Genomic DNA, 27,461 nt, shown 5'->3' with positions numbered 1-27,461 from the left:
TTAAGGGGACACGGAGAAATTTGCTGTGTTCCCTCTCTTTCGGAGATTGTCAGGGTAAATGTTCTGGTACTAGTTACACAGTAGCCTTTTGGTAGTTTTGGACCACCTGGTCTTACCCTGGCCCTCCCCCTTTACACTGTATACTGTATCTCTCCTGAGCCTCCTGACTGTAGACTTCTCCTTTACTAGTCCTTACCAGCCCTCTCACTATCTGCCCCTAACCTGCTCAGTTTCTGTCCCTGTTGTGCTTTCTTCCACCTCTGCTCAGCTCTCCCAGGCCTTCACTGCCCTCTCAGTAAAGAAAGATTTCCTCCTCATTCCTCTGAGCCTCCCTCCTCCCTCCTTCCACCTCTGTACCTGGAGCCTTTTTCTATAGAAAACGTCCCATTCTGGGGCCCTGGTGCAGCCCACAAGGTATCTGAATGTCTCTCTCAGTGCATCTTTCCCTTCAGTGCAATCCTCCTGCAGAAAATGAGCAGTGATATTATACTGAGTGACTGTGAGAAACCTAATGCAGTGCTCTTACCCCAGGAACAGGCTCCCCGACCATCACCCCTGAGATTATATCCCACATTGAACGAGGGGAAGAGCCGTACATCAGGGCTGAGCCGGGATCAGAGGAAGGAGGAACTGGGAAAAGCAGCCGCTCAGGTGAGTGCAGGAATAAGAGGGAGCGGGGTCAAACTGCTGAGCTGGAGAGTGGAAGTGCAGAGACCCCTTCACAAGCTCCTCTGCAGATCTCTGTAATCACTCACAGGGTGTCTGTGACAGGCAGTGCTTGTGTCTGGGTCATTTATTCACATTCAGATACCCAAAGCCGCAGAGTGAGTGATTTACATAACATGATCTGTCCCTCAGTGCGTTTCCAGCCACCTGCGGTACTGTCAGACAGCACAGCTGGGTTACTGGGAATGGCACAGCCATTAGCTTTCATGTTTAACTTTTATAGGCGCCGGCCATATCAGACCTGTGCTGATTAACAGATTCATGAATGATCTGCAAAAGGGAGCAGTGACTGAGGTGATAAACTGTGCAGATGAGAGAAAATTATTCAGAGTTGTTAAAACTTGAGTTAGTCCTAAGTATTAACATATTAAGCAGGTTAAGGTTTATGGCATGTTTTGTTACCACCCATGATACCGAACTTTCCTAGCGTGTAGCAGATGGACTCAGGACCAATGGGTATAGTGTACTCCTGATAGCAGTTGGAGACGGAGTCAGATCTCAATCTGACGTCAGCCCCTAGTACATATACCCCTGCAGGAAGTGCAGCTCTTCAGTATTTCTCAGTCTGCTTAGCAGTTCGGGGCTATACACACGCTTGCACAGCATTAGAAAATCCAAACCTGACATCACCGACTTCCCTCCTTCATAACTTCCTGGAAACCTTTTGTTGCTGCATTAGGATTGTCATAAACTATTCCTAGTATCTGGTTGATTCTTGGGAGGTTCTCATGATGGCCAAGCATTGGATAGCTTCCTATAGTGTATAATTGTTTTGCTCAAATACTTTACCATATGTTTGATACTCTGTACCACTTATGTTCTTCGTTTTATAAATAGCCATGTGTTTGCAGGACGATATACATATCTCCTTCACGAACTGTGTCTGGTGATTTGACGGCCTTTATGCTGTTTTATGCTATTCTGTCCGGGGGACAGGGGTTGGGGAGGAGGGTGGGGGGGGGTTCTTGATTACTGCTTAGGGGATTGCCGAAAGGGTCGGCGTAATCCTCCTTTTCCAGTGTTTGCTTATTTTGTTATTTGTTATAAAATGAATAAAAATTGTCAAATTCAAAAAAAGAAAATCCAAACCAAAGAAGAAAATTCCAAACAAGAAATAATCTTACCTCTACAGACGAGCCCCGCTCTCCTGCGGTGGTACCTAAGGGTCCCTCCCCCAGTCGAGAATTCCTGAGGTGATTTCCGAGGTCCCTCACAGGTAGGCCTCGGTCCGGGTTCCTATTTCTGACTTAGGATGGGCAAGTAAGGTGGCAGGGCACCTGGCAGTGTCTTGTAGCAGACAGATCCCTGCACCCCCTAAACCTGCCTACAGCAGCCTCCAGGTGAGCAACAGGGTGACCTCCTCCCTTCAGGAACTCCGCTGGGTCGTAAAACTGGACTAAAGCAGCCTCAAGCCCTCCCAGTCCTTGGAATATCTGGGAGTCTGGTTCGACACCAAGTTAGGGCAAGGTCTTCCTCCCGGCCACGCGGATAAGGAAGTTGATGTCCCAGGTGCGTCAGCTGATGAGCACGATACGCCCGACGTTGTGGAGCTGTCTCCAAGTTCTCAGTTTGATGGCAGCCACCCTGGAAGTAGTGCCATCTGCGAGGGCACACGTGCGACCTCTTCAATGCTCGCTACTGTCACATCGGAACCTGCAGTCTCAGGACTATTCGATTCGCTTCCATTTACCGATGGGCATATGCTCTCGACTCCAGTGGTGGCTGCAGGAAGCTCATTTGAGCAGGGGTGTGCCCCTGTCCTCTCCATACTGGCTGGTCCTCACGACAGACGCGAGCCTCCGGGGCTGGGGAGCTCACTGTCAGGAACTGACGGCCCAGGGACGTTGGACTGAGGAAGAGGCGCGCTGGAACATAAACCGCCTGGATGCCCGGCTAGTCAGATTGGCGTGTCTACAATTCATCCACAGACTCCAGGATCAAGCAGTCCACATAATGTTGGATAATGCAATGACGGTAGCCTACATCAACCGCCAAGGAGGAACCAAGAGCCAGCAAGTGTCACAGGAGATAGACCTCCTTATGGAATGGGCAGAAATACATCTACAGATGATCTCAGCCTCCCACATCGCAGGAAAAGACAACATCAGAGCAGAGTTTCTTTTCTTTTTTTTATTATTGACAATTTTTATTATTATAAAAGTATAGCCAACATACAGAGTCAACTGATAATAAAACCATGAAAGTTTCAAATTCCAGATAACATCTTAGACTTTCTCTTTTTTTTTTTGATTAACATTTTTATTGAAATGTATAGCAACAAAACAGCTAATACATAGACAGATAAATCTGCAAATAACAACAAGGTTCATATACAAGCCATTGTTCCGGCATTCAAGTAATATCAATAATAACACCGCCATACAAAATCCGGTATTCCCAACCCGCCCCCCCCCCCCACCCCCCTTCCCCATGCTGGAGATAAGTAAGTAAGTAAGAGTGAGAGACTCCCTGATCAATCAGCAGAGAAGTTAGACATCCAACCCTTCGGACCGCCTCCGGAGTTGCCAGGTATGGTAAGGTAGCCAGACCTTCGGAGTAGATCTCCCCAGAACGGGTCGGCGCGAAGCCTGATGGGCATGGACAAGGCTTAGTGTGTGCAGCCTAGGATATATTTTTTCAATAGCTAGAGGGCCAGTAGACTTCCATTCTAGGGCTACTATACACTTTGCGGCTGCTAGTATATAGGTGATGAGTTTCCCCTGAGTGTGGGAGATATCCAGGGGCATATTCAGCAGAACATGTTCAGGGCCAAGAACTATCTCTATCCCTAGGATTTCACGTATTAGAGCCATGACCGAGGCCCAGAAATTTATCAGGAATGGGCACGTCCACCACATATGATAAAAAGTACCTAGCTCTCCGCACCCCTTCCAACACTTCGGGTCGTACGTGCTTTTGTATTTATGTAGCTTTTCAGGCGTACAGTACCAACGAAAAAGAATCTTATAGCGGTTTTCAGCTAATTGTGATTGTGGAGTACCCTTCTTGGTGAAAAAGAAGACCTGATCCCAAGTCTCATCCGCTAACGGACGGGCGAGATCGTGTTCCCAGGCCCTCATGTAAGCGGGTTTGCCCTTAGGATCCCCATTGAGATAGTTGTACAGTTGTGACATGGCTCTCCGTAGGGTATCTGCTTGCTCGCTCCAGACCTCAATCTGTGTTTTCCCTTTGGCTAAGTCCCTCCCCACCTGTTCAGTGTGGAAAAAATGCCTCATCTGCAAGTACGGATACACATGCATGGGAGGTAAATCATAGGTGGACTGTAGGGAACGGAACGTAACCATGCCCTCTAGTCCCCAGAGCTGCCCGCAGCAGTTAATCCCTTTTTCAGCCCAGAGCCGGAAATCATTAGATGAGCCACCCAGGGGGAACTGACGAATATGATATAGATTTGTACTATAAAAGAATCGTCTGTCCCCAATCAATTGAGGTTTCCATTTCTCCCATACCGACAGCGTATGCTGTGTAGTTGGTGGTAAAGGCCGGCTGGACCTACGTGTGTGTTTGGGCTGCCAAATAAGGGATCCCAAAGGGATTGCTCCCACTTGTAGTTGCTCTATCACCGCCCATTGTTTCTGTTCACCCTTCCTGTGCCAGTCAAAAAGGGCTCTAAGTTGGGCAGCAACATAGTACCACTTCAAGTTAGGGACTCCAAGCCCTCCCCGCAGCTTGGGTCTATACATAACATTCCTAGCGATCCGGGGTGGTCTCCTTTTCCAAATGTAGGAGAATATCCTCCTTTGCCAACTGTTAATCAGGGCGTCTGGTACGGAGATGGGCAGGGCCTGAAATAGATATCCTATCCGGGGAAGGATATTCATTTTGACCGATGCGATCCTACCGAACCAGGAAAGGTACAGATCAGACCATCTATCTAGGTCTTGAAAGATTTTATGAATAAGTGGTGGATAGTTCAACTGGTAAAGGTCTTTGGGATCTTTGCTAATATAGACTCCCAGATATTTTATTTTAGTGGTCGCCCACCGGAACTGGAACTGTGTCTGCAATGCCATTAAGGCAGGAGTCATCTTAGACTTTCTCTAATGGAAAATTACAGACAATAGGTTCCTAAGCAGGGAGAGTCTGGATCCAGGAGAGAGGGCGTTGTCAGTCAAAGCCTTTCAGCTGATCGCTGGGGATCTCCCCAATTCTTCAGTCGCAGAAGAGATCAGAGGTCCCTGGGAATTGATGCTCTCGTTCAGGCCTGGCCAGAAGAAGAGCTGCTATACGCCTTCCCTCCATGGCCCCTGCTGGGCAGGATCGTTCGCAGAATCAAGAACCACAGGGGATTAGTCCTTCTAGTAGCTCCAGACTGGCCCAGGCATCCGTGGTATGTGGACATGCGGAGACTCCTGGTGGAGACCCTCCTCTGCCTACCACCACGCAGGGACCGGTCCTTCACGAGGATCTGACTCGATTCTGTCTTATGGTCTGGCCCTTGAGAGGGCTCACCTGATGAAGTGAGAATATTCTGCGGTAGAAATTGCCACCTTACTCCGCGTGGGGAAGTTCTCTACATCCCTAGCATATGTACGGGTCTGGAGACTATTTGAGGCCTGGTGCAAGGAACGCGGTGTTCCCCCTTGGGCGGTCAAAATCCCACTAATTCTGGAATTTTTGCAGGTTGGCTTGAATAAAGGCTTGACCCTTAACTCCTCGGAGGTCCAGGTAGTGAATCTCTCCTGATTCAGGGGTGAGGTGAACGGAACCTGCCTGTCGGCTCATCCGGATGTGGCCGGTTCCCTTGTGAAATCTTAATCAAGTACTGGAATTTTTGGCAGGTCCCTCCCTTCGGCCGCTGCGCAGTCTTTCCTTGTGTTTATTAACCTTGAAAATGGTGTTCCTGGTGACTAAACGCTCGGTCCATCACGTCTCTGAACTACAGGCATTGTCGGGTTGGGAACTGTTCCTCCGGATGACTCCAGGAGGGTCACAGCTTTGTACCGTTCCATCCTACGTACCCAAGGTAGTCTCGGAGTTTCATTTGAATCAGTCCATTGCGTTGCCATCCCTAGATAAGCACAAGGACGTGGAAGAATACCGCCTCCTCTGTCATTTGGATGTCAGTAGACTTTTGGTGCGGTATCTGGAAGTTTCAGAACCTGTCCGAAAGATTGACCGCCTGTTTGTCTTCACAGTGGAAGGAAGCAGGGTGAACCAGCTTTGTGAGCTCGCTGGATTAAGGAGGTAGGCAGGAAAGCCATCGCCCTTCCAAATTAAAGCTCCTTCCACTAGGGCTCTGGCAGTCTCATGGGCGGAAGCTAGTCTGCTATCTCCCATCGATATCTGCCGAGCGGTGACGTGCTTCTCCTTGCACACCTTCTGCAGATACTATAATATGGATGTACAGGCCCGAGAGGATGCAGCCTTTGCACGTGTGGTGTTAACCGGACCGTGGGCTACTCCTGATCGGGGCGGGAGACTGCCCCGATCAGGAGTAGCTTTTGTACATCCCATTGGTCCTGAGTCCATCTGTCTGCACACTAGGAAATGGTGCCAAGGATTTTCCCATGGAGCGGATATTTATTCCAAGAGATTATGGGTGTAAGCTGTCATCCAGTCCCTAGATCAGGGCATCTGTATTCTTAGTGGGGTTCAGTGTTTAATGATTGAGTACAGTTACGGTTATCCATTTTTAATCATATTTTTTTCATTAGTTTGTTCACAGTGGCTTTTGAAGAGAATACTGAAGTGCTGAGGTCACTGCAGGGGTGTATCTGGGGTGACTTCAGCTTTGAAACCTGACTCCTTCTCCATCTGCTGGCAGGGGAGCATAAACCCATTGGTCCTGAGTCCATCTGCCTACACTAAGGAAAATGAAATGATCAGGTAATTAATTTCTCCTGCAGATTTATTTTCTGGGGAACATCTGCTTTATGCCACCAAGCTGTGAGTTCGCAGCACGCTCCCACCAGGATATGAAGAATCAGATATCAGTGCTGTTCTTCCAATGTATCCACTCCAATAGTAACCAAAAAATAGTTTAGCATCTTTTCAATTAAGTTTCGGTAATTACCATAGCCCAATACCCTAGTACCTTAGTACATTCCCACCAGATAGGATAAAAACTACCCCTTCCCCCACAACTACGCCAGCAGCGATCTGATGTACCTAATTGGACTGGGGTAAGAGATCACCTATATATAGTATCTTCTGCCTATTTTCCAGTATCAGGGTAGACACCAAACTTTTCCCAGTGACCTGATAGCATAAATCTCACTCCATTTCTTCAATCTGGCCAAAGAAATCCTTCTCCCAGGCTATAACATAGTTCGGTTTGGGATCCAATATCCCAATTAATAGCTCAGATATTTTAGATATCATTTTATCCACCCTGTCAGCTCTTGTGCATTATACCTCAAACATTGATCTGCTCTTTCGTAGATCCTTGGATTTGATGAAAGATGTTAATCGCAAATAAAAGAATCTGTCCTTCTCCTCCAAATTATAAATCTGATGCATTCTCCAGTGAGTATATGGCCCTCCCGTCCCATATCTGTTCCAGTCTTTCAATACCTAAGTCCATCCAATATGCAGCCGCACCCGCTGACGCCCCAGGAGGGAAACCCTTTATGAAACAAAAAAGGAGGATTGGTGCCAAAACTGTTTGTCACCCACCAACCTCTTCCTGTATTGTCGCCATACTGTTAAAGTGTGATGTATAAAAGAAGACATCCCCTTCAAAGGACAATCAGGTCTGTCGGCGCGGACCACATTAAAATCTCTGTCGGTGGCGAACCAACCATATCACGCTCCAGTTCTATCCAGATTTCTCATTTGTTCTGCTAGTGCCACTCCAAGATCGCTCGGAGTTGTGAGGCAGCATAATAAAAAGCCAATTTTGGTACTCCTAAACCTCCCTGGTTCTTTGATTGGAACAGACCCTCACTGGCCGCCTTCAGATGAATCAAAGAAGCTTCCTCTGCCACTCTTTCAACATTCTCGCTGGTAGAGCAATTGGCAGTGTTTGAAAAGAGGAGGAAAATCTTGGAAGCACGTTCACCTTAAAGACAGAAATTCTGCCAAACCAAGATAATGGGGTTCGAATCCCACCTTTCCAGGTCCTTGAATATCTACTAGTGTGCCATAGTTTAGATCAAATAGGCTTTTCAGATCTGCCCCCAACCGGACTCCCAGATATTTCAGACTCCCTTTCGCCCATTTAAAAGGAAGTTGCTGTCATAAGTTCCCCTCCAAATCCCCAGTTAAGGTTAAGTCTGATTTATCTTCATTAACCTTTAAACCCCGACGCTAATCCAAACCTCATTTCTCCCAAAAGCGTGTGAAGAGATTTCTCAGGATCCGAAATGTTAAACATCAAATCATTTGCGAATAGGGTCATTTTATATGACTTCCACCGCTTTAAAAACTCTGTCACATCTTAACCATCTCCAGAAACGGTTCAAGAGAAAGCGGGCAACCCTGCCTCGAACCTCTGCCCACCGTAACATTTCTGAATATCCCCCATTTACTCTGACTATGCCTTAAGTTGATCACAAAGGGCTTTGATCCATGTCATAAAACCAGACCACCAAACCCATTTTATGTAATACCTGGAATAAGTAGGTCCAGTGCACTCTATCATAAGCCTTCTCGGCATCCACTGCCAAGACCGTGGGTATACTATAATGTTGAACCCACCAGCTAAGTTTCAGAACCCTTTGCACATTGTCCGCAGCTGGTCTACCCGGGGCAAAGCCCGACTGGTCTCCATGAATAAGAAAAGACGCTATCTGATCCAGATGAACTGCCAGAACCTTCGCTAGGATCTTTAAATCCAAATTGATGAGCGAAATAGGTCTATAAGACCGACAAAGCATAGGATCTCTCCCACCTTTCGCGATTACAGTATCTCCTGCCACATTTACATCTTGTGCCAATTTCCTTCTTTCCCCCAGATGGTTAAATATCAGGGATTTACCCACTTTATAAAATTTGGCAATGTAGCCATCAAGTCCAGGTGCTTTCCCCATTTTTAAATCCGCGATAACCTCCTCCTCCCTTATTTCTGCATTCTCTTGCCTCCTCTGGCAGGCATGGTAGAGTGATTGAGTTAAGATATTTTTCAGTATCTGTTTCCTTAACATTACCATCCACCGTATAAAAGGTCCTCATAAAATTGGGCAAAGTGGTTAGAAATCCACTTATATCATTTTCCCTGCCTTATCCTTGATCTTAAGGGTTTGACTTTGTAAGGACTGTACTTTTAAAGACTTAGCTAACATATGATCCTCTTTATTTCCAAATTCAAAATATCTTTCTTTGGTCCTTAACAACTGAGATGCAATTTCCACAGAATCTAATGCCTTCAACTCTTGACGAGCTAACTCCAGCGCTAGCTTTGCTTGCTCCTCATTACATCTTTTACGCTTAACCTCCAGTTTAGCTATCTTTTGCATGAGCTGTAATCTGAACCTCTCCTTTTATTTCCTTAAGATAAGCTCTAGAAATGTTTCCCATGCATAACCACTTTTAAACCTTCCCACAGCACAGCTGGATCCACCTCCCCCATATTGTTTAAAGAGAGATTCCTCAGTCTCCTGTATTAAACCAGCATTGAAATCCTTATCAGATTATCAGGTCTTTATTAAGTCACCAAAAATCAAAATCCCACTTGTTCTCTACCCAACCTCATTTCTACCCACACAGGGGCATTATCAGACCAGGTTATGTAACCTATTCCCGCAGCTTGTACGAATCCCACCAGAATCTTATCCAGCAAAAAAAAGAATCTGTCTGAGAACAAGGCTCGCATGGCTTCGACTAGAAAGAATAATCATGTACCGTGGGATTCCTTAACCGCCAAACATTATAGAGGTTCCGTGTACCGATCAGCTCTTGCAACCTGCGTCTCTGGCTCCGGGTGGTTCCCTGATCCCCACCAGCGCTGTCTAGGAAAGGATACCTGGTCAAGTTAAAATCTCCACCCACCAATAAGGTGCCCTTCAGCCTACCCCTTTGATGGTGCCAAAGAGAAACCCCTGGTGGGAATTCGGCATATGCACGTTTACCAGAGTGAACATCTCTCCGTGAATGTCCCCCTTCAAAATCAATAAATCTTCCTTTAGTGTCTCTAATCACTGCCTTTACATCCAGCATCACGTTACATCTCCTCCTTAGTTGCAAAGGCATAACACTGAGCGGGGAATTTTTCAACACCATTAGCTTAGCAGTCCATGCTCTGACAGAAGATCACATTCACCCCCAAAAGCCTCAGCTTCTTTCAGTAGCAGTTTCCTTTTACTATGGGAGTTCAGACCTTTAACACTTAAAGACATTATCTTTAGAGACCCCATCTGACACACAGGTAAAAGGTTTTTTCCTCTATCTTTCGCCCAGTCACATGAACAGCCATCGTGCACAGCACTCACTCTACTCAGATATCAGGGTACGTGCTGAAGCCCATCATATCCAGAAAACCCACCGTTGTCCTTCTGCCTCTCCCTTCTCTCCCCATTGCGCACCCAACCACCCTTAGATGCACCCCACCCCTTCCGAGGAATAACGCCACCCGATTAGGTGATCGACCCCAATACTCCACTCAAGCCCCCCTTGTAAACTAAATATTACTAAAACATACGCATAACGTAACTCGTACTCCCATTTGAACTCTTCACAGAGATGCACCTGAATTAGGATCCTTAAGAACCGCAGCCTCTTGACTCCTAACAGAGTTCACCATCACAGCCCCATCCTCACGCGCTCGCCGTTCCAGGTGACGAGGGAGTCTCTCGCTTGCTTGTTCCTGGCCCCCTCTGCCGTTTAGATTGGCCCTCTTTCTTCTCCGGTCTGGAAACTATAGGATCGCTGGGCGCGCTCCTATAGGCCCTGAAACATCCACGCTGCGCAGGAAATCCGCTGCTGCCCTCCACCTGCTTCACTTGAGCAGAGGTGCCTCGAAATGAGATTTGAATGCCAAACGGAAAAAAGCCAGCGGAACTTCGTTTCTTCTTTTCTCAGTGTAGCAATAATGCTCCGGAGTTCCCTGCGCTTGCGAATGGTAGCCGTCGACGAATCCCGGAACACTTCCACCTTCTGATCTCTCCACAGAATTTGGTTTTTTTTTTCCCTAGCCAATGTAGCCACCCTCTCTCTTTTTTTTTTTTAAAGTAAAACTGTGAAAGCAAACCGCAGTGTCCCGTGGCGGATTTCCTCTTTGTTTCCCCAAGGCTTTATGTGCCCTTTCCAGCTCAATAGATGGAATGGATTCAGCCAAATTTGGGTTAACTCCTGTGTCCCTTAGAGACGCAAGTTTGACCTCCTAGACTTGTTTTCAAGGTCTTCCAGGCGCTCTTCCAGACCCTGCGCGGCCTTCGACAGAGCTGTTGCCTCTTCACAGCAGTTACACGATACCCGCAGCCTGTTCCTCAAAGCGCGACCCCCGCCTCCTCAACACGTTTGCCGATATTTCTGATGTCTTCACGGGGTTCCCCTATCACCGGTTGCAAGCTCTGTTTTTATTAATGCCATATCTTGGCGCGGTTCTGTGAACCATTGTTTGAATTCTGCGTGCGTCGGGCACTCCTGCCATGATGTTCTCCGCAGGCGCCGCCATACGTGTCGCAGCCTACCTTCCGCGAGTTTTGCCCGGTCCGATCCCCAGTTCCTCGAGTACATCGGTGCCCTCTCTGCCACCGGTGTCTTGGACGGAGGTCCTCAATGAAGGTCCCCAGAGGACCTCAGCGAGGAGGATGCCCCATATGATCCCTGGGGGGGATGATATCTTGGAGTCGTCTTCAGATGACCCAAGAGACCTTCCCTCAGACCTGTCTCCTCCAGATGAGAGGCGTCGGTCCCTACCATAACCTTTGTGGGCTTTGTGCTGACTGTGGAAGAGTCCATTCCTTTCCAGCTCCTTACAGAGGAGGGTGCCCGCCTCAAGTTGCTGGAAGTTCTCCAGTTCGTGGAACCCCCAAAGGAGGTTCTAGCTCTACCAATCCATGACATTTTTAAGGAATTTCTCCTTAGGATTTGGGAGCACTGGAGGGCGGATGTGGTTTACTTGGTACAAGCAGGCCTTGGGGTGTGAGAAGCGGCAGATCCTGCACCAGTCAGTAGTGGTGGAGTCCGCCCTCAAAAAAGCCAAGCGTTTCCGCACCCGCGCTTCTGCACCTCCAGGTCAGGAACACCTGGCATTGGATGCCGTAGGGAGGAAGGTGTACCAGGGCGCTATGCTGATCGCCTGCCTGTACATGACCCGGTACACTCGTAACCTCTGGAAACCGGTTCAAGAGTTATTGGAGCCCTCCCCCAGCAACAGCAGGAAGCAAGGCTTGGAGTGTGGCAAACAACGAGGTGCGTTCCACCTCCGATGTGTTTGAAACAGCAGCTAGGGTGGCAGCGACGGGCATCGGTGATGGTAGAATGACGTGGCTCCGAGCTTCGGACTTCTGGCTGGAGGTCTTGCCCTATACTGGCGAGAACCGGTTTGGGGACATTGTAAGAGATGCTGTGGCTCTGTTGAAGGGCCATCATGAGAACCTCCAGCATCTCTTGGCCAGTACATCAGACCCTACGTCCTCCACCAAGAAGTCCTCACATCAGATCAACAGGGGGTCCTTCGATCGCCTTCCGGCCTCACCCCCAATGGCGGGCAAAGGCTTGTACGCCACGAGTGGGTTCTAGGGGCCGCTCTAGACAACAGTGGACTCCCAGACCTCAACCGGCTCCCCAACAAAGCCCCGCTACAGGGTTTTGACTGGCTGCGAGGGAGCATAAGCCCCCGTACCTGTACCCTTGACGTTAAGACCTCTGGTCGGGGGTCGGTTACTGTTCTTTCAGGTCTGCTGGCCACAGGTCACCTGTCCTGTCCTGTCCATTATCTGTCAAGGGTATCGGTTAAACGTTCTGGGTGTCCCCGCAGACTCTCCCCCATCCCCCCTCGTGGGGCCAGTCCCCGCATCAGGACATTCTCTGGACAGAGCTCTCCGCCCTTGTAATGCCCGGAGCAGTAGAACCCGTCCCGCCGCGTCAGCAGGGGCAGGGATTCTACTCCCGAAATTTTCCTGATGCCAAAGAAAACAGAGGGGCTCCGCCCCATCTTGGATCGGAGGGCCTTGAACAAATATCTGCAAGGAGAAAAGGTCAAGATGGTCTCGCTAGGCACCCCGGTTCCCCCCTCCTGCAAAGAGGGCACTGGCTTTGCTCCCTCAGCCTAAAAGATGCATTCGTCCACATTGAGATCTTCCCCGGTCACGGGAGTATCTACGGTTCCTCGTGGGCGACAGCCACTTCCCATACAAGGTGTTACTGTTCGGCCTAGCTTCGGCCCTCACGGGTCTTCACCAAATGCCTGGCAGTAGTGGGTGCACGGGTTCCCCTACTTAGACGACTGACTGGTCAAGAGCACTGCCTACGCTTGACCATTCAGGTGCTGGGGTCCCTCGGGTTTGTCATAAACTACGTGAAGTCCCAGCTCACCCCTTCCCCTCAGCTGGACTTTTATCGGTGCCCGCCTGGACACGTCGCAGGCCGGGGCCTTTCTTCCTCGCGATCGAGTGCTTGCTCTGGCGTCTCTGGCGAGTCTAGCCCGCCAAAGCCGGCAGGTGTCGGCCCGACTTCTGCTTGGCTTAGCGGGTCACAATGCCGCACCTGCGCATGTTCCTCCTTTGGCCCGCTTACCCACGCGGAGGGCTCAGTGGATCCTGCAGTCTCAGTGGCTGCATTCGTGTCACGCCACCTCTCCCTACCTCCCTGTCATGGTGTCCAATCTGGAGCAGGGGGGTTACCTTTCAGCTCCCCCCCTATCCAGGTTGTGCTTACCACGGATGCTTCCACCGTGGGTTGGCGAGCGCAGGTTGGACGGTCTCCGCACACAAGGCCTGGGGTCTGCTCAGGAGGCTTCAGGCGATCAGGTATGCGCGCTGGGCATGCAGAGATCGCTTGTCCAGTCAGTCGGTCCTGATCCAGACCGACAGTCGGGTAGCAGTGGGGTACATCAACAAGCGGGGAGTTACTGAATCGCTGCTCCTCTGTCAGGAGGCTGTCCCAGAGTTTGTCCTGGGCTCAGTCCCCGGGCATGCTGCTGCGGGCCATCTACCTGCGGGCCAGGTCGGACAATGTGGTGGCGGACCGGCCGAGTCGAGCGTTACAGCCCCACGAGTGGTCCCTGGATCAAGCGGTGGCGGATCGCATCTTCCATCTCTGGGGGATCCCGGACCGAGGACCTCTTCGCCTCTCCCTGCAGCAACAAGGTGTGAGCCACTTCTGCTCCCTGTCCAGGGGGCACGGAAGACCAGCCTCGGATGCCTTTGCCTGCCATTGGGGCGAGGGCCTCCTGTATGCGTATCCTTCGCTTCCTCTGGTGATGAAGACCCTCCTGAGGCTCCGGCAGGACGGGGTGATCATGATCCTCATAGCCCCCCCCCCCCATTGGCTGAGACAGGTCTGGTTCCCGCTCCTGCGGGATCTCTCTGTCAGAGAACTGATCAGTCTGGGGACCTCCCTCGACCTCATCTCGCAGGATCAGGGCAGGCTGCGCTGTTCCAACCTCAGGGCTTTGTCTCCGATGGCCCGGATGTTGAAATGCTAGTCCTGCAGCTCCTTGGCCTCTTTGACAGTGCGTCTCGGGTCCTGGTAGCTTCCGGGAAGTCTTATAACCTGCAGTGGAAGAGGTTTTCCGTCTGGTGTGAGATTCGTGGCTTGGACCTGTTCCCCTGTCCCACTCTGAGGTTGCTTGACTACTTGTTGCACCTCCCTGATGCTGGTCTGAACACCAACTCGGTCAGAGTGCACCTGAGTGCCATCGGGGCCTACCACCAAGGTGTTGACGGTTTGCCCGTCTCTGCGCAGCCCATAGTGGGCCGGTTCATGCGGGGCCGGCTTCAGCTGAAGCCTCTCCTGTTGTATCCTGGGACCTCAACGTGGTGTTGGCTCGACTCCTGCAAGATCCTTTCGAGCCATTGTGCTCCTGTGATCTGAAGTACCTGCCCTGGAAGGTTATCTTCTTGGTTGCAGTCACTTCGGTGTGCAGAGTCAACGAGCTTCAGGCCTTGGTGACGTAGCCGCCCTACACGAAAGTTCTTTCATGATGGGGTGAGCCCGGAGAACCTCCCTAAATTCCTGCCGAAGGTGGCGACTGATTTTCATCTTAATCAGGCAATTGACCTGTCCACCTTTTTTTCCCAGGCCTCATTCGCAACTGAATGAACAAGCTCTGCAAGAGCAAGAGGGCCTTGGCTGCCTGCCTCGAGCGGATGGCAGGCCCCAGGCAGTCCATGCAGCTCTTCATATCTTTCGACAAGAACAGACTGGGAGTTGCGGTCACCAAGCAAACACTATCAAAACCGGTTGGCAGATTGTATTTCCTTCTGCTGTGCGCAGGTGGGCCTTCAGCTTGGAGGCCACGTCAAGGCCTACTCCGTCAACGCCATGGCAACCTCTATGGCCCACTTATGAGCAGTTCCAATGGCCAAGATCTGCAAGGCTGCGACGTGGAGTTCTCGCCACCCATTTGCTGCCCAGTACTGTTTGGACAGAGATGGCCGGCATGACAGCAGCTTCGGCCAAGCTGTTCTTCAGAATTTCTTTCAGCTGCAGAACCCAGCTCTTCCTGCCTGGGGCCCATTTTTCAGGTTCAGGCTGTCTCCCTCTGTTCTCGACAGCACCGGAGTGGTTGTGCCCGGTGGCACAAGGTTAGTGCCAGTGGGTTTAATAAAGTTTGGGAGCAGCCTGCAGCTTGGTATTCACCCATGAGTGAGGACTACCATCCTGCTGGTCCCAGGAGAAAGCAGAGTTGCTTACCTGTAGCAGGGGTTAGTCCTCACGAAACCCGCCCACCACCCCGCAGAGTTGGGTTTCTCCTGTGTTTGCTGTTTTTGTTTTTCATAATTCTGTGTTACAAGACTGAAGGGAGACCTCGCGTGGATAGTGGCATGCTCAGTGTGCAGTCAAAACGTTTTTTTCTGTGCTGGGCTCCATCTGATGATGTCGCCCATGTCTGAGGTCTAATATCCTGCTGTCCTAGGAGAACACCTGTTACAGGTAAGCAACTCTGCTATCCCTGACAAACCAAAGCTTGAGAGACCCTAATCTAGTTCATCCTGAAATGCCGCAGAGAGATGGCATGACTGTTTTACACCCTTGTTCACTCTGAGGTGTGTTAATGCTCCTTCTTATCAAGTAATGTCTGTTCTTTATTTCTTATCCAGAAATTGATGAATTCAAGAAAAGACATAAGGAGAGACATCCCGAGGAACTGACTAAACATCTGGAGGAGAGCATATTGGAGGAAGAGAGAAGAGATACCTGCCCATGTTGTGATTGGGGGAATAACAGCTGGATTCAGTATAAACCAGACGAGAGTCCAAGAAACCCTGCAGGAGAGTCTGCTGAGTCTGTGACTCCCTGTGAGCAAAGAACCAGTGCTATACCTTACACTATGGAGCAACAGAAAACAGAATGTGGGAACCGCTGCATAGATCAAAGATCTCTACAATCACACCAGAGACTGCATGGAGGAGAGAGACCCTATACACGTACAGACTGCAGGAAGATCTTCTATCAGGAACAGCAGCTCGCAGCGCACCAGAAATTCCACACCAACCAAGATAAATCATTCCCCTGTCCTGAATGTGGAATAAACTTCCTTCAGGAAAAATACCTGGAAATACACCAGAGAACTCACATGGGAGAAAGACCATTTCAGTGTACTGAATGTGGGAAAATCTTCAGCTTAAAGGAATCTCTTATAAAACACCTGAGTGTTCACAGTGCAGAGAGAGGCTTGCATCGGACTAAATGTAAGGAAACCTTCAGGAGGAAGCAACATCTGACACAACACCTGAGAGTGCATCCTGAAGAGAAACCCTTTTCATGCAGCGAATGTGGAAAAAGTTTTACAAGTAAAATAATATTAAAAGCTCACCAGAAGAATCATAAAAGAGAGAAACTATTTCCTTCTAGTGAAGGCAATAATAGCTTCATTTGTCCATTACAACTTAAAAAGCACCAAAAGAATCACACAGGAGAAAAACCATTTAAACATACCAAGTGTGATAAAAGCCACATTGGTCAGTGTGACATGAAAAAACATAAAAGGATCCACATAGAAAAAACATTTGCATGTACTAAGTGTGATAAAAGCTTCAACTGGAGATCAAAACTGAAAATGCATCAAATAATCCACTCAGGAAAGAAACAATTTACATGTATTGAGTGTGATAAAAGCTTCAGGACAAAATATTATCTGAAAAAGCATCAAATAATCCACACAGGAGATAAACCATACACATGTACTGAATGTGATAAAAGCTTCCGTTGGAGATCAGAATTAAAATTGCATCAAAGAGTCCACACGGGAGAGAAACCTTACACATGTACTGAGTGTCATAAAAGCTTCCGTTTGAGATCAGAACTGAAAAGGCACCAAATAAATCACACAGGGGAGAAACCATATACATGCACTGAGTGTGATAAAACCTTTCGTGGGCGATCAGAACTTAAAACTCATGAAAAGGTCCACACAGGGGAGAAACCATACACATGTATTGTGTGTGATAAAAGCTTTGGGACAAAATATTATCTGAAAATGCACCAAACAAACCACACAGGGGAGAAGCCATACATATGTACTGAGTGTAATAAGACCTTCCATTGGAAATCAGCTTTGAGAAAACATCAAAGGGTCCATACAGGAGAGAAACCATACACATGTACTGTATGTGATAAAAGCTTTGGGACAAAATATTATCTGAAAATGCACCAAATAAACCACACAGGAGAAAAACCATATGCATGTACGCAGTGTGATAAAAACTTCGGCTGGAGATCAGAACTTAAAAGCCATCAAAAATTCCACATGGGAGAAAGACCATTTGCATGTACCGAATGTGGTAAAGGCTTTGAAACAAAATATTATTTGAAAAAGCACCAAGTAATCCATACAGACAAGAAACCATACACTTCTACTGAGTATGATAAAGATATCCATTGGAGATCAGAACTGAATATGAATCAAATGGTCCACATGGGAGAAAGAACATATGCATGTGTTGAGTGTGATAAAAGCTTCAGTAATATATTTCAACTGAAAAGGCATGTAATAAGCCATGTGGGAGAGAAACCATTTGCATGCACTGAGTGTGATAAAAGCTTTAGGAATAAATCTCATCTGAAAACACACCAGACAATTCACACAGGAGAGAAACAACATACATGTACTGAATGTGATAAAAGCTTCCATTGGAGATCAGCACTGAAAAAACATCAAAGGTTCCACACTGGAGAGAAGCCATACACATGTACTGAGTGTGATAAAAGTTTCCGTTGGAAATCAGAACTGAAAAGCCATCAAATGTTCCATACAGGAGAAAAACCATTTCCTTGTTCTGAGTGTGATAAAAGCTTTGGGATGAAATTTCATCTGAAGAAGCACCAAATAATTCACACAGGAGAAAAACCATACACATGTACTGAGTGTGATAAAAGCTTCCATTGGAAATCAGAACTGAACACGCATCAAAGAGTCCACACAGGAGAAAAACCATACTCATGTACAGAGTGTGATAAGAGCTTCCGCTGGAGATCAGAATTGAAAAAGCACCAGATAATTCACACAGGAGAGAAACCATTTACTTGTACTGAGTGTGACAGAAGCTTCCGTTGGAGATCAGGACTGAAAATCCATCTAATGATCCATGTAGGAGAAAAATCATTTACATGTACTATATGTGAGAAAAGCTTTGGGACAAAATATCATCTGAAAAAGCACCAAATAATCCACACAGGTGAGAAATCATATAGATGTCCTGAATGTGATAAAAGCTTCCATTGGAGATCAGCACTGAAAAAACATCAAACTATCCACATGGGTGAAAAACCATACACATGTACTGAGTGTAATAAAAGCTTCAGTTGGAAATCAGAACTGAAAAGCCATCACATAATCCACACAGGAGAAAAATTATTTACATGTACTGAGTGTGATAAAAGTTTTGGGAAGAAATCGTATTTGAAAAAGCATCAAATAATCCACACACAAAAGAAACCCTATGTGCATCGTGATTTGACATAGCAGCAGTTAAGGAGAGGAGAATTCAAACCTATAGATGAAAGATTGATAGTTGGAGAACAGGATAATGAACCACAGAAAAGATGGTTCACGGCCAGCCTGGAAAAGAATAGTAAAATGGCCAAAAGCAGATTCTGTAAAACCAAGCTGGAAACGATTACACATCTCGTTACTGGATGTGACGTACTGACGTCAGAAGGCCTGTATACAAAACCGTACAACAAGGTAGTATGAACTGAAAACTGTGTAAACATTCTATCTTCGATGTAGCAATGGAACCCTGGGAAAACAAAGAAAAAAATAATTTCGTTGTTAGAGGTGAGACTACCTAGCAATGGTCCTTAAATACCAGAGACCAAGAAAATGTGGCAGAAACGTACAAAAATAATCCCAATTTTATTGGGTGCCACTGACCTGAGAGAGAAGAATTTCCAGCGCACCTTGATCTGTTGCCTATACGTATTATACTCTGTGAACTCCAGAAGGAGGCTCTCTTTGGCACAATGCAAGTAATAAAAAGGGCATTAGCAGTAAATTTGAGAGACCGAGATCATTCCAGACATACCCCGGCTTATGAGTGAGGTTCATTCCTGTCAAGGTTTGTGCAGAAGAAACTGCCCTGAGAGATCTGAGGTGTGAGAAAAATATTCGGGAGCCGATGTAATAAGACGTGCGCTGAAAACGGCTGCTTGTATTGAGCACCTTTTTTTTCTCTTAACGGGCGCGCAGCCATGTCCCCTTGGCGCTCGATGCAGTATTTAAATGTGCGCGCTAGGGGAAAATTATGCGTCTGTAGCGCTCAGTTGCAACAGGCACTCAATGCGAGCGTCCGTTTTAATCCCGCTTCTTCAGGCTGATTTTTCTGTTGTTTTGATGAGGTTGCTAAGTGTCTTTTATTAAGCAAGCACCCTTTGCTTTGGGCATCTAAGTTGGCGGCCATAAGAAATTGTTTTTCCTTTTTTTAATCAAGCTCACGTACGTTTATTTCTCTCCACCGCAAGCAGTAAATTAAAGTGTCACACCAATACTAAGTAGAAGGACACACTCGTCGTATCACGGAGGACTGTATTTTTTTTTTCTCATAAGCCCTTGATTCACGAATTGACTTTACACCGCCTCCAGAACTGTAGTTAAATTTGCTGCGTTAAAAAGTATGCGTTAGGTGCCCGGCGCTTTCCTGCATCGAGGGGTAATGGCTAAGAGCCTCACTTACATAGAATTTATAGGTGATGGGCGCTGCCGGCTGCGGGTTTGTTTGGGTGCGCATTTTGGATTCGCTAAGCTCCTTATTGCATCGGGTGCTAGTCTGGCGCATCCAAAATGCGCGTCCGGCTACGTGTGAACCGGGGCGCTAGGGCTGGGCGCACTTTTATTGCATCGGCCCCTAAATGCGGTACATTTTTTCGCACTGAGTCTTTCACGTGGTGACCTCGCATAAAATCTAAACTAAATCTCAGCAAGCTGAGTACTGCAATTAAAACACGAAAAGAGAGAGAAAATATTCATCTGGTCCACACATCACTCAGGATAAAAAGGCGCTCGTCCTTTGCTTCAGCAGTAGAGCTAATGATGATGGTAGCGATGGTGCAGAGTCGCCTTCAGACAGAGAGAATCCAGGTGCAGCTATAGGCCATGGTGGGATTGTTCATGGACCCTCTGTGGCACTTGATAAACCACAGAATTTAATTTAAAAAAACCCAAAAAACAAACAGAGGAAGCAATACGGTTACTTGGACCCTTTAAGACCAAAATAAGATAATGTCTTGCGATCTTCATGTCTCGATGCAAGTATTCAGGCAAACCCTAGCAGTAAAATTGAGATATTGAGATCTTACCCAACACGCCCAGCTTATGAAGGAGGCTCATTGTTGTCGTACATGTGAAAGAGATCGTTTATGAGACAGTACTGAAAGCATGGCTTTCATTAACTCCTTGAGCTTTGGATTTAGCTTTAATCCTAGAGCCACTAATGATCCACAGATAACATCTCGCCTACTGTTTGTAGATGACTTGAGATTTTACAGCTCCTGTGATGGTCACTTAGCAGAGCAAGTCCGAGTAGTGAAGAGCTTCTCAGATGACATCAGGGTAACATTCACCCTCAATCAATGTACCAAGGCATATTTCTTGGACAAAAAAACTAAGCCAAACTAAAAACATCTCTTAAATTGAAGACTGCAGTAATGTGAGACAGGAAGGTACATGTAAATATCTAGGAGCAGAGGAAGGTGCAACAACTGAGCACACATCACTGAGAGAAAAGATCAGCAAAGAGTACTACAGGAGACTGCAACTGATATTGAAAAGTGCTTTAATAGCATGGAATAAGATACACGCTATGAATCAGCTTGCAATCCCCACAATCTCACACAGGTTTGGAATTGTTTACTGGCTCCATAAACCTAGAAACACAGAAACTTGATGGCAGAAAAAAAGGCCATACATCCTATCTGTTAATAGTCAAAAGTGGTCAGTATTGGATATTTTTTTTTAATAGAAATTTAATAACACTGGGAGGCGCTAAGACTGCTCAGCCTGTCCCCCTACCCCCCCGATCCCACCGCCAGTAATACAAATGGAGTCATCAAGTGGCAGAATAAGGCCGCAGGCTTTATTATCAACAAGAACAACTCTTTCCGGTTCTTGAGCCACGTGGTCACCCACGACACCAGCCGGGTCAAACCCACCCCCGGCATCCGCCTGAGCCAAGCAGGACGACCTTCGGGGCCAGCCCCCCCCCCCCCCCCCCAATGTGCTTCCGAGCAAGGGGGTCATCCAGGTCGCCCTCCAGATGACCTGCCGGCTCGAGAATCCGCAACGTGCACAGGACAGAAGAAACGGTTTACAAGACGGGAATGGGTACCAACTACCACAGCTACTCGCTACTCTATAACAGTAACAAAATACCGTGATCACCACAAGATAGAGAGGCCTTCTTCCCAAATCTGCCCCTTCACTACACCCCCCCCCCTTTTTTTTTTTTTAAATCCAGGAACTTTGGAAGGTGGGTGGGAATGCTGGCGACCAAAGAGGCCATGGTGCTTGCGGTAAGCAGGTTTTAAGAGATCTGCGATGACCTGCAAGCCTTCCGACTTCACGTCACTCAAGCACTGACATCACTCGCTCAGGGGGGGACGGACGGGCAACCAAGGTGGAGTCACTGGGGTGGGGGAGGGAATGCCCGAGCCTGCATCCCCATGTTAAGTGAGGGGCTGCCAGGCACTTTGGCACGTGCCCTCGTCGTAACCCTGGGAGGTGCTGTGAACGTTTGGCCCCTCCCCTCCCCCAATCCCACCTTCAGTAGTGCAAATGGAGTCATGGCGTGGATGAATAAGGCGGCTGCTTTATTAGAAAGAATAACTGTTTCCAGTCCCTGACACCAGCCGTGTCAACCACCACCAGCCGTATGCCGTAGCCAAGCAAGACGACCTTCATACCTGGCCCCCCCCCCCCCCGCCGTGCTCCCGAGCAAGGGGCCATCTGGGCCGCCCTACAAGACAGCCCACCGGTTCGAGAACCTGCCACCAGCATGAGGTAGTGTCCCACTTGCCTTATGCCTCCCCATATCTTGCTGAGGCTTTAGCAACTAACAAAACATTCGCTGTAAAGCGCTTTGTAAGGCGTCATTAAAACAGATCATATCCAATGTCTTATCGGCGCGATCAGACCCATTTGTGCCTAATCTGCCCTCCCAACCTTCGGGCCCATAGGCCGGCCTGGCGGTTCACTTTGTTCCAACCGCGTCCCCCATCATTTACTTTCGCGCTATTTGCTATGCCGAATGTCCTGACCAGAACAAAACAGTTTGCGGGAGCAAAGAAGTCAACTCGGTCGTGTCAGATTTTATGCATCGGATCCGTTGTATGCAGGAGAAAAAAAAACCCAAGGTCGTTGCCACCGAGACATGTTAAGACATCCAGTCGTGCGGCACCGTCCTTTCTGCGCCTCAGTTATAGGTACCAGTTGCTCCCATCACATTCCCCATTTGCCGGTCCATGCGTTGCGGACCCCCACGAGTGGCCAAACCCAAACGTGGTCCATAAGTCCGGGCACAGGCCCTTCCCCCTGCTCGGTGGACGAAGGAGCGTCCCACAATCCAGACCTTCCTTCTCCCCGGGATAAATCTGAAAGGAAAGCTCGTTAGCGAGACTAAACCCGATCTGATATTCACCGCAGACGGCTTGCACCATCCAGTTCTTTGAATGGTATCTGTAAGCAGGCCCACCTGAGCCGTGCTGGTGGCTGCTCCAGTTCCTACGGAGTGGGTGCCGAACTCCATGAATCGAATCTCAGTTTGGTCAATGAAAAAGCCCCAGTGTGGCTGAAAATTGATACCTGGTGAGCGGGCCCTGACCCAGATGAACTAGCAGATGTTTACCACGTGAGGCCATGTAACTTCGCAAGTTAACTCACGGGACAAGTAACCCTGAGAAACCACCTGCCCTGTGAATCAGGATTTGCAGCGATTGCTCAGAAATCACGACATTCTCTTTAAGAGGATGCCGTTACGACCCGCGACCATCAGCTTGCTCTCACTCCCAAAACAAATGCCAAAGAAATTGATGCGCAAACAAATTAATTCTGAATTCAGATTCACAAATTGATGGTAACACGTGCCACGATTGGTGCTAACAACTCGTGTGTCTTTCAGAGAACCTGCTTTCTTTGCCCAGTACCCCAGCAGGAGTGAAGAAGGTTGATATGGGCTAGCGATGCCTTGCTGGAAGGACCTGCTTAAACTGGGACCTCAGGACCAGGGCACTTGGGGCAACTTCTGCATGTGAGGGGGGGATAAGGCCAAGCTGGCCCGGATGCCCATTGGGTGCCATGAAAGAAGGCGTTCTGACTTGGTCCGGACCAGCCAATCCTGCCATGCCGCCCACATGACCATGAGGGGTTGACCCTGCTATTCTCCGCGATGCCCGAAGGGGGTGTAGACTGTGCCTGCTGTGTTTGTTGGGTATCCGGTGCTGCCTGCTCGTAACTGGGATCACCTTGCATCGACACAATCTGAGCTGCCCCTGTAACCTGCATCTCGTTTCCGCACTTCCTTCTGCTTGCTCTGCTCTCCTTTCTGGGACGACTCCTGCCTGCGAGGAGATCGCACCCCTGTTCTGTAATGGGCACCGGAGCACAATGTGTGCTTTTGTGCTGCATTGGCCATGCCGATGACTCACTCGGACAATGAGCTCCTCTAGGGTGTACATACTTCACCTGGTCCCCCTTGGCTGGCTACCCTTGTATGCCTGGGTGCACACCGCTTGTTCACTTTCCACCAATGTTTGATCATACCCCAATCCCACACACTGATTGCCACTTACCACTCCAATCGACTTTTGCACACCAAAAATTTGAGTCTTTGGCGCCTGTATTCGCCTCCGAATTGTGCTGTTCAATAAGCAGGCCGCAGCCATCCCTAACCCACTCACTCAAGACGGTGCCGCTCCCACTGCCTTCTCACGCGGCTCTGCCACGTCCTGACTGTCGGCTTCACCAGCGGTACCCGTGCCGAGGTTCGTGGGCACGAGTTGACGCTGTTTTCCGCACGTTACTGCTTGATATCAGACCACGACCGAGGGGGGGACATCGCACTGCAAATGCGCTTGTGAGAAGCAAGGTTTAAAATCCCCGTGATGACGTGTAAGCCACTGCCACGCTGATGACACTCTCCTGCCAGACCCGCAAATCAGGAGGGAAGGACGGGTGACCAAGGTGAGTCACTCGGGAGTGGGCAATGTCCCAGGCCCACGTCCCCGTGTCAAGTGAGGGCTGCCGGTCATGTCGGCATGTTACCCTCATCAAATATAAAGACAGTGTTTCTCTGCTCTTTCTAGCTAGTGATAACCATATCCTGCCTTGGAGGAAGCAGGAAACCACAGCAGAAAGGGTCAGGTGGCGGGGGGAAAATACAGGAGCAATGAGATCTGAATTCAGTTGCTTTAAATATCAAACCAATAGGATGTGAATCATCAGCCGTGAGGTGACTGCAGACCAGACGGAGCTCAGCACAGCACAGGAGGATGTCTAGGCGGCTGGTACATAAGAAGCACCATTCTGAGTCAGTCTAAGGGTCCATCAAGCCCAGTATCCTGTTTCCCAACAGTGGGCAATCCCAATCATAAATACCTGACAGGAACCCAAACAGTAGATAGATTCCATATTGCTTACGCCAAGGGATAAGCAGTGGAGTAGTAGGATTACTTAGCATGGTCCTGACTCCCCTTTGGTGAACTCCAGAGTCTCACAAAAAATGCACCTCACACGACTGCAGCAACTGTGAGAATAGACAGAGGCACCCGGCATCAAGTTCAAGGTTTACTTGATCTCTGGCACAGACACAGAGGTTAAAGGTTAACCTATCCCTGGCGCAATTAACAATAGCGACGTGCCCCAGCCGAGAACATCCAATGTGCCAAGTGGCAGAAGGCTGCTCTGTGGGTCCTGGGGGGAAAGGGAATAGCCCCCCTCCCTCTCCCGAAACACTCAGAGTCTCAGTGCATGATAAGATACGAGACTGACTCGGACAGATGGACTGAGAGACCCGCTGTGATCCTGCGCTTTCCTACAGACTTGGTAGCTTTACAGTTAGGGATTTGTTGCATTGTGTTACTTGTGCTATTCTATAACACACGTATATATACGTATATATATGTAATTATTCTTGCATCGTTACTGTAACTGGTCACATATATAATAAATATTACTTATCCTTGGGTCTGCTGTCGTTCCGTGAGTGTGATGTGCGTTGCCTGTCCGTGATAGCGTGTGAGGTATTTTCCGGACTGGATCCTGTGCAGGTGGCCTGCAGGATCTGGGGCTCCTGGGTGTGTCCTCACCGTACCTGCGCCTGGCGGGACATGGAACAAAACGGGCCTACAGTCGGTAGTATCCCAGGCTGGGATTCACATGAGCCCGGTTACCGTGAGTTCAGCAGTAACTGTTTGCCTGCTAACAAGTGCGAAAAATGTGTGGTGGAGAAGGCAGGAATCGGGAGCAGACGCCTAAGATCCCAGGGCGGAGGTGTCCCAGGTTTGGGCAGGGACCGAGGACAGGGCAGATAATTGGAAAGGAGAGAGGACCTTGATCCCTCCCAAGCCTAAAGAGAATCTGGTTAGAAAATGGAGGTGGTGGTGCTCTTCCTTCCTCCAGCGTCTCTTATCCCTGAAACACCTTGCCACGGACTGTAATTTTATTTATGCTGGCGAGAATTCTCTCTCCCTCTGTCACTGAGTGCTGAGGCACGTTATCACGGTTAAATCATGTCAGCTCACCCTGACCGAGAAGGACTGACAGATTGATAGGTTTTGGGGGGGGGGGGGGGGTTTCTGATTTTGTGAGGGTGGCGAGAGCCATTGGGCAGCAGGTCCCATCTCCTGGGCAGACTGGCCAGAGGTCACGTGACAGTTGTCCTTTGACACTGTCGGGTCAGCCCGGTGACTCCTGGTAGTCCCTGAGTAGGCAGGCAAGCCTAGTAACTCCAGGAAATCCTTCAGGTGGACCGGTCAGCGCCGACACTAGCAGGTCAGCCCCGGTACCTCCACTCCGTTACGGAGCAATCGATGCCAGTAAATCCTGAGCGGACTAAGTAGGGCGCTTTCACATTACCAACAGGCAAGGGGGTGTTCCATCTGTGACAGTAGGACACTAATCTGGTATTAGAATAAACCAACAGGAAAAGGAAGCGTACCTTGCTTTACAACATAACGTTTGGGCAGGAGGGGGTCCACCGAAGTAAAACTGGGAGGCAGAATCTTTGCGCTGTCTTGAAGCAATTCAGGTGACGCCGAGCTTGTTAAAAGATGGATAGCTTTCGTTTTTTTCCTATTCTTTGAGGAGATTAAGCTTCAGTTGGATGAGAAGGAGGTCCGAGGAGAAAAGGAAAGCGTGCACGATCAGAACTAACCCGTTTCAGGCTGTGCTTGCCTAGGTGCATGCTTTGTTTAATTGCTGGCTCTTGCTTGTCAGTCGTAACCTTTAGGAAGGCGGCTAGCAAAGCTGATGTGTACTTTCTTGTTTTCTTTGTACTCGGTTTGCCTGTGAAAGTTATGGAGCTAGAAGAGAGCGATTCCCTGTCCTATTCTAAACCACACAAAGTAATATAAGTAATTGGTTATAAAGTGCCAGATACTAGACTAGCAAAAAAAAACAAACAACCCATGCTTAAAAAGACTGCATTAACCTCTCTTTCTTTTGTGCGTACTTATATTACAGAAAGTTACGATCCTTTTTTAATTAATCTCACTACCTTTTTTACTTTTTGCTTTTGACCTTATCAAGTATTTTTGCATTTTTGTTTTAAATTGTTTTTTTCCCCTCCTTCTCAATTTTCAGGGGCTTTATGTGGTGTATTTGGGTGTGTGGAGTCCTCTCTGTTATCGAAGGACCTGGGGAATGGGGTTTGTGAGAGGGAGGGAGAAACTAAGGTGCATAGGGATTGAAGGGTATAGTGCATAGGAAAACTGGTGATTATTTTGTCATAGAATACACAAAGCATACTGGGTCAGACCAAAGGTCCATCAAGCCCAATATTCTGTTTCCAACAGAGGCCAATCCAAGTCACAAGTACCTGGCAAGTACCCAAACATTAGGTAAATCACAAGCAAACAGAATGTTGGGAATTATTAGGAAGGGAATGGTTAATAGAACGGAAAATGTCATAGTGCCTCTGTATCGCTCCATGGTGAGACCGCACCTTGAATACTGT

At 48.4% G+C, this 27,461-nt stretch overlaps 1 protein-coding gene across 2 annotated transcripts in view; it reads left to right on the top strand.

Annotated features, from left to right (window-relative positions):
* Positions 1 to 25,470, top strand: part of LOC115085854 (zinc finger protein 11-like) — a 94,192-nt gene extending 68,722 nt beyond the window's left edge. For both annotated transcript variants that reach the window (XM_029592359.1, XM_029592358.1), the window contains exons 3-4: positions 532 to 651; positions 15,897 to 25,470. In XM_029592359.1, the coding sequence (XP_029448219.1) occupies positions 532 to 651; positions 15,897 to 18,760 (2,984 nt within the window). In that variant the 3' untranslated portion in view covers positions 18,761 to 25,470. The remainder of the gene's footprint in view (positions 1 to 531; positions 652 to 15,896) is intronic.
* Positions 25,471 to 27,461: the final 1,991 nt, after the last annotated feature.

This window comes from Rhinatrema bivittatum, chromosome 2 (genome assembly GCF_901001135.1).
Source record: "Rhinatrema bivittatum chromosome 2, aRhiBiv1.1, whole genome shotgun sequence".
Lineage (NCBI taxonomy): Eukaryota > Metazoa > Chordata > Amphibia > Gymnophiona > Rhinatrematidae > Rhinatrema > Rhinatrema bivittatum.
The sequence above is the reverse complement of the archived record's forward strand: the minus strand, read 5'-3'. Positions and strand labels throughout refer to the sequence as shown.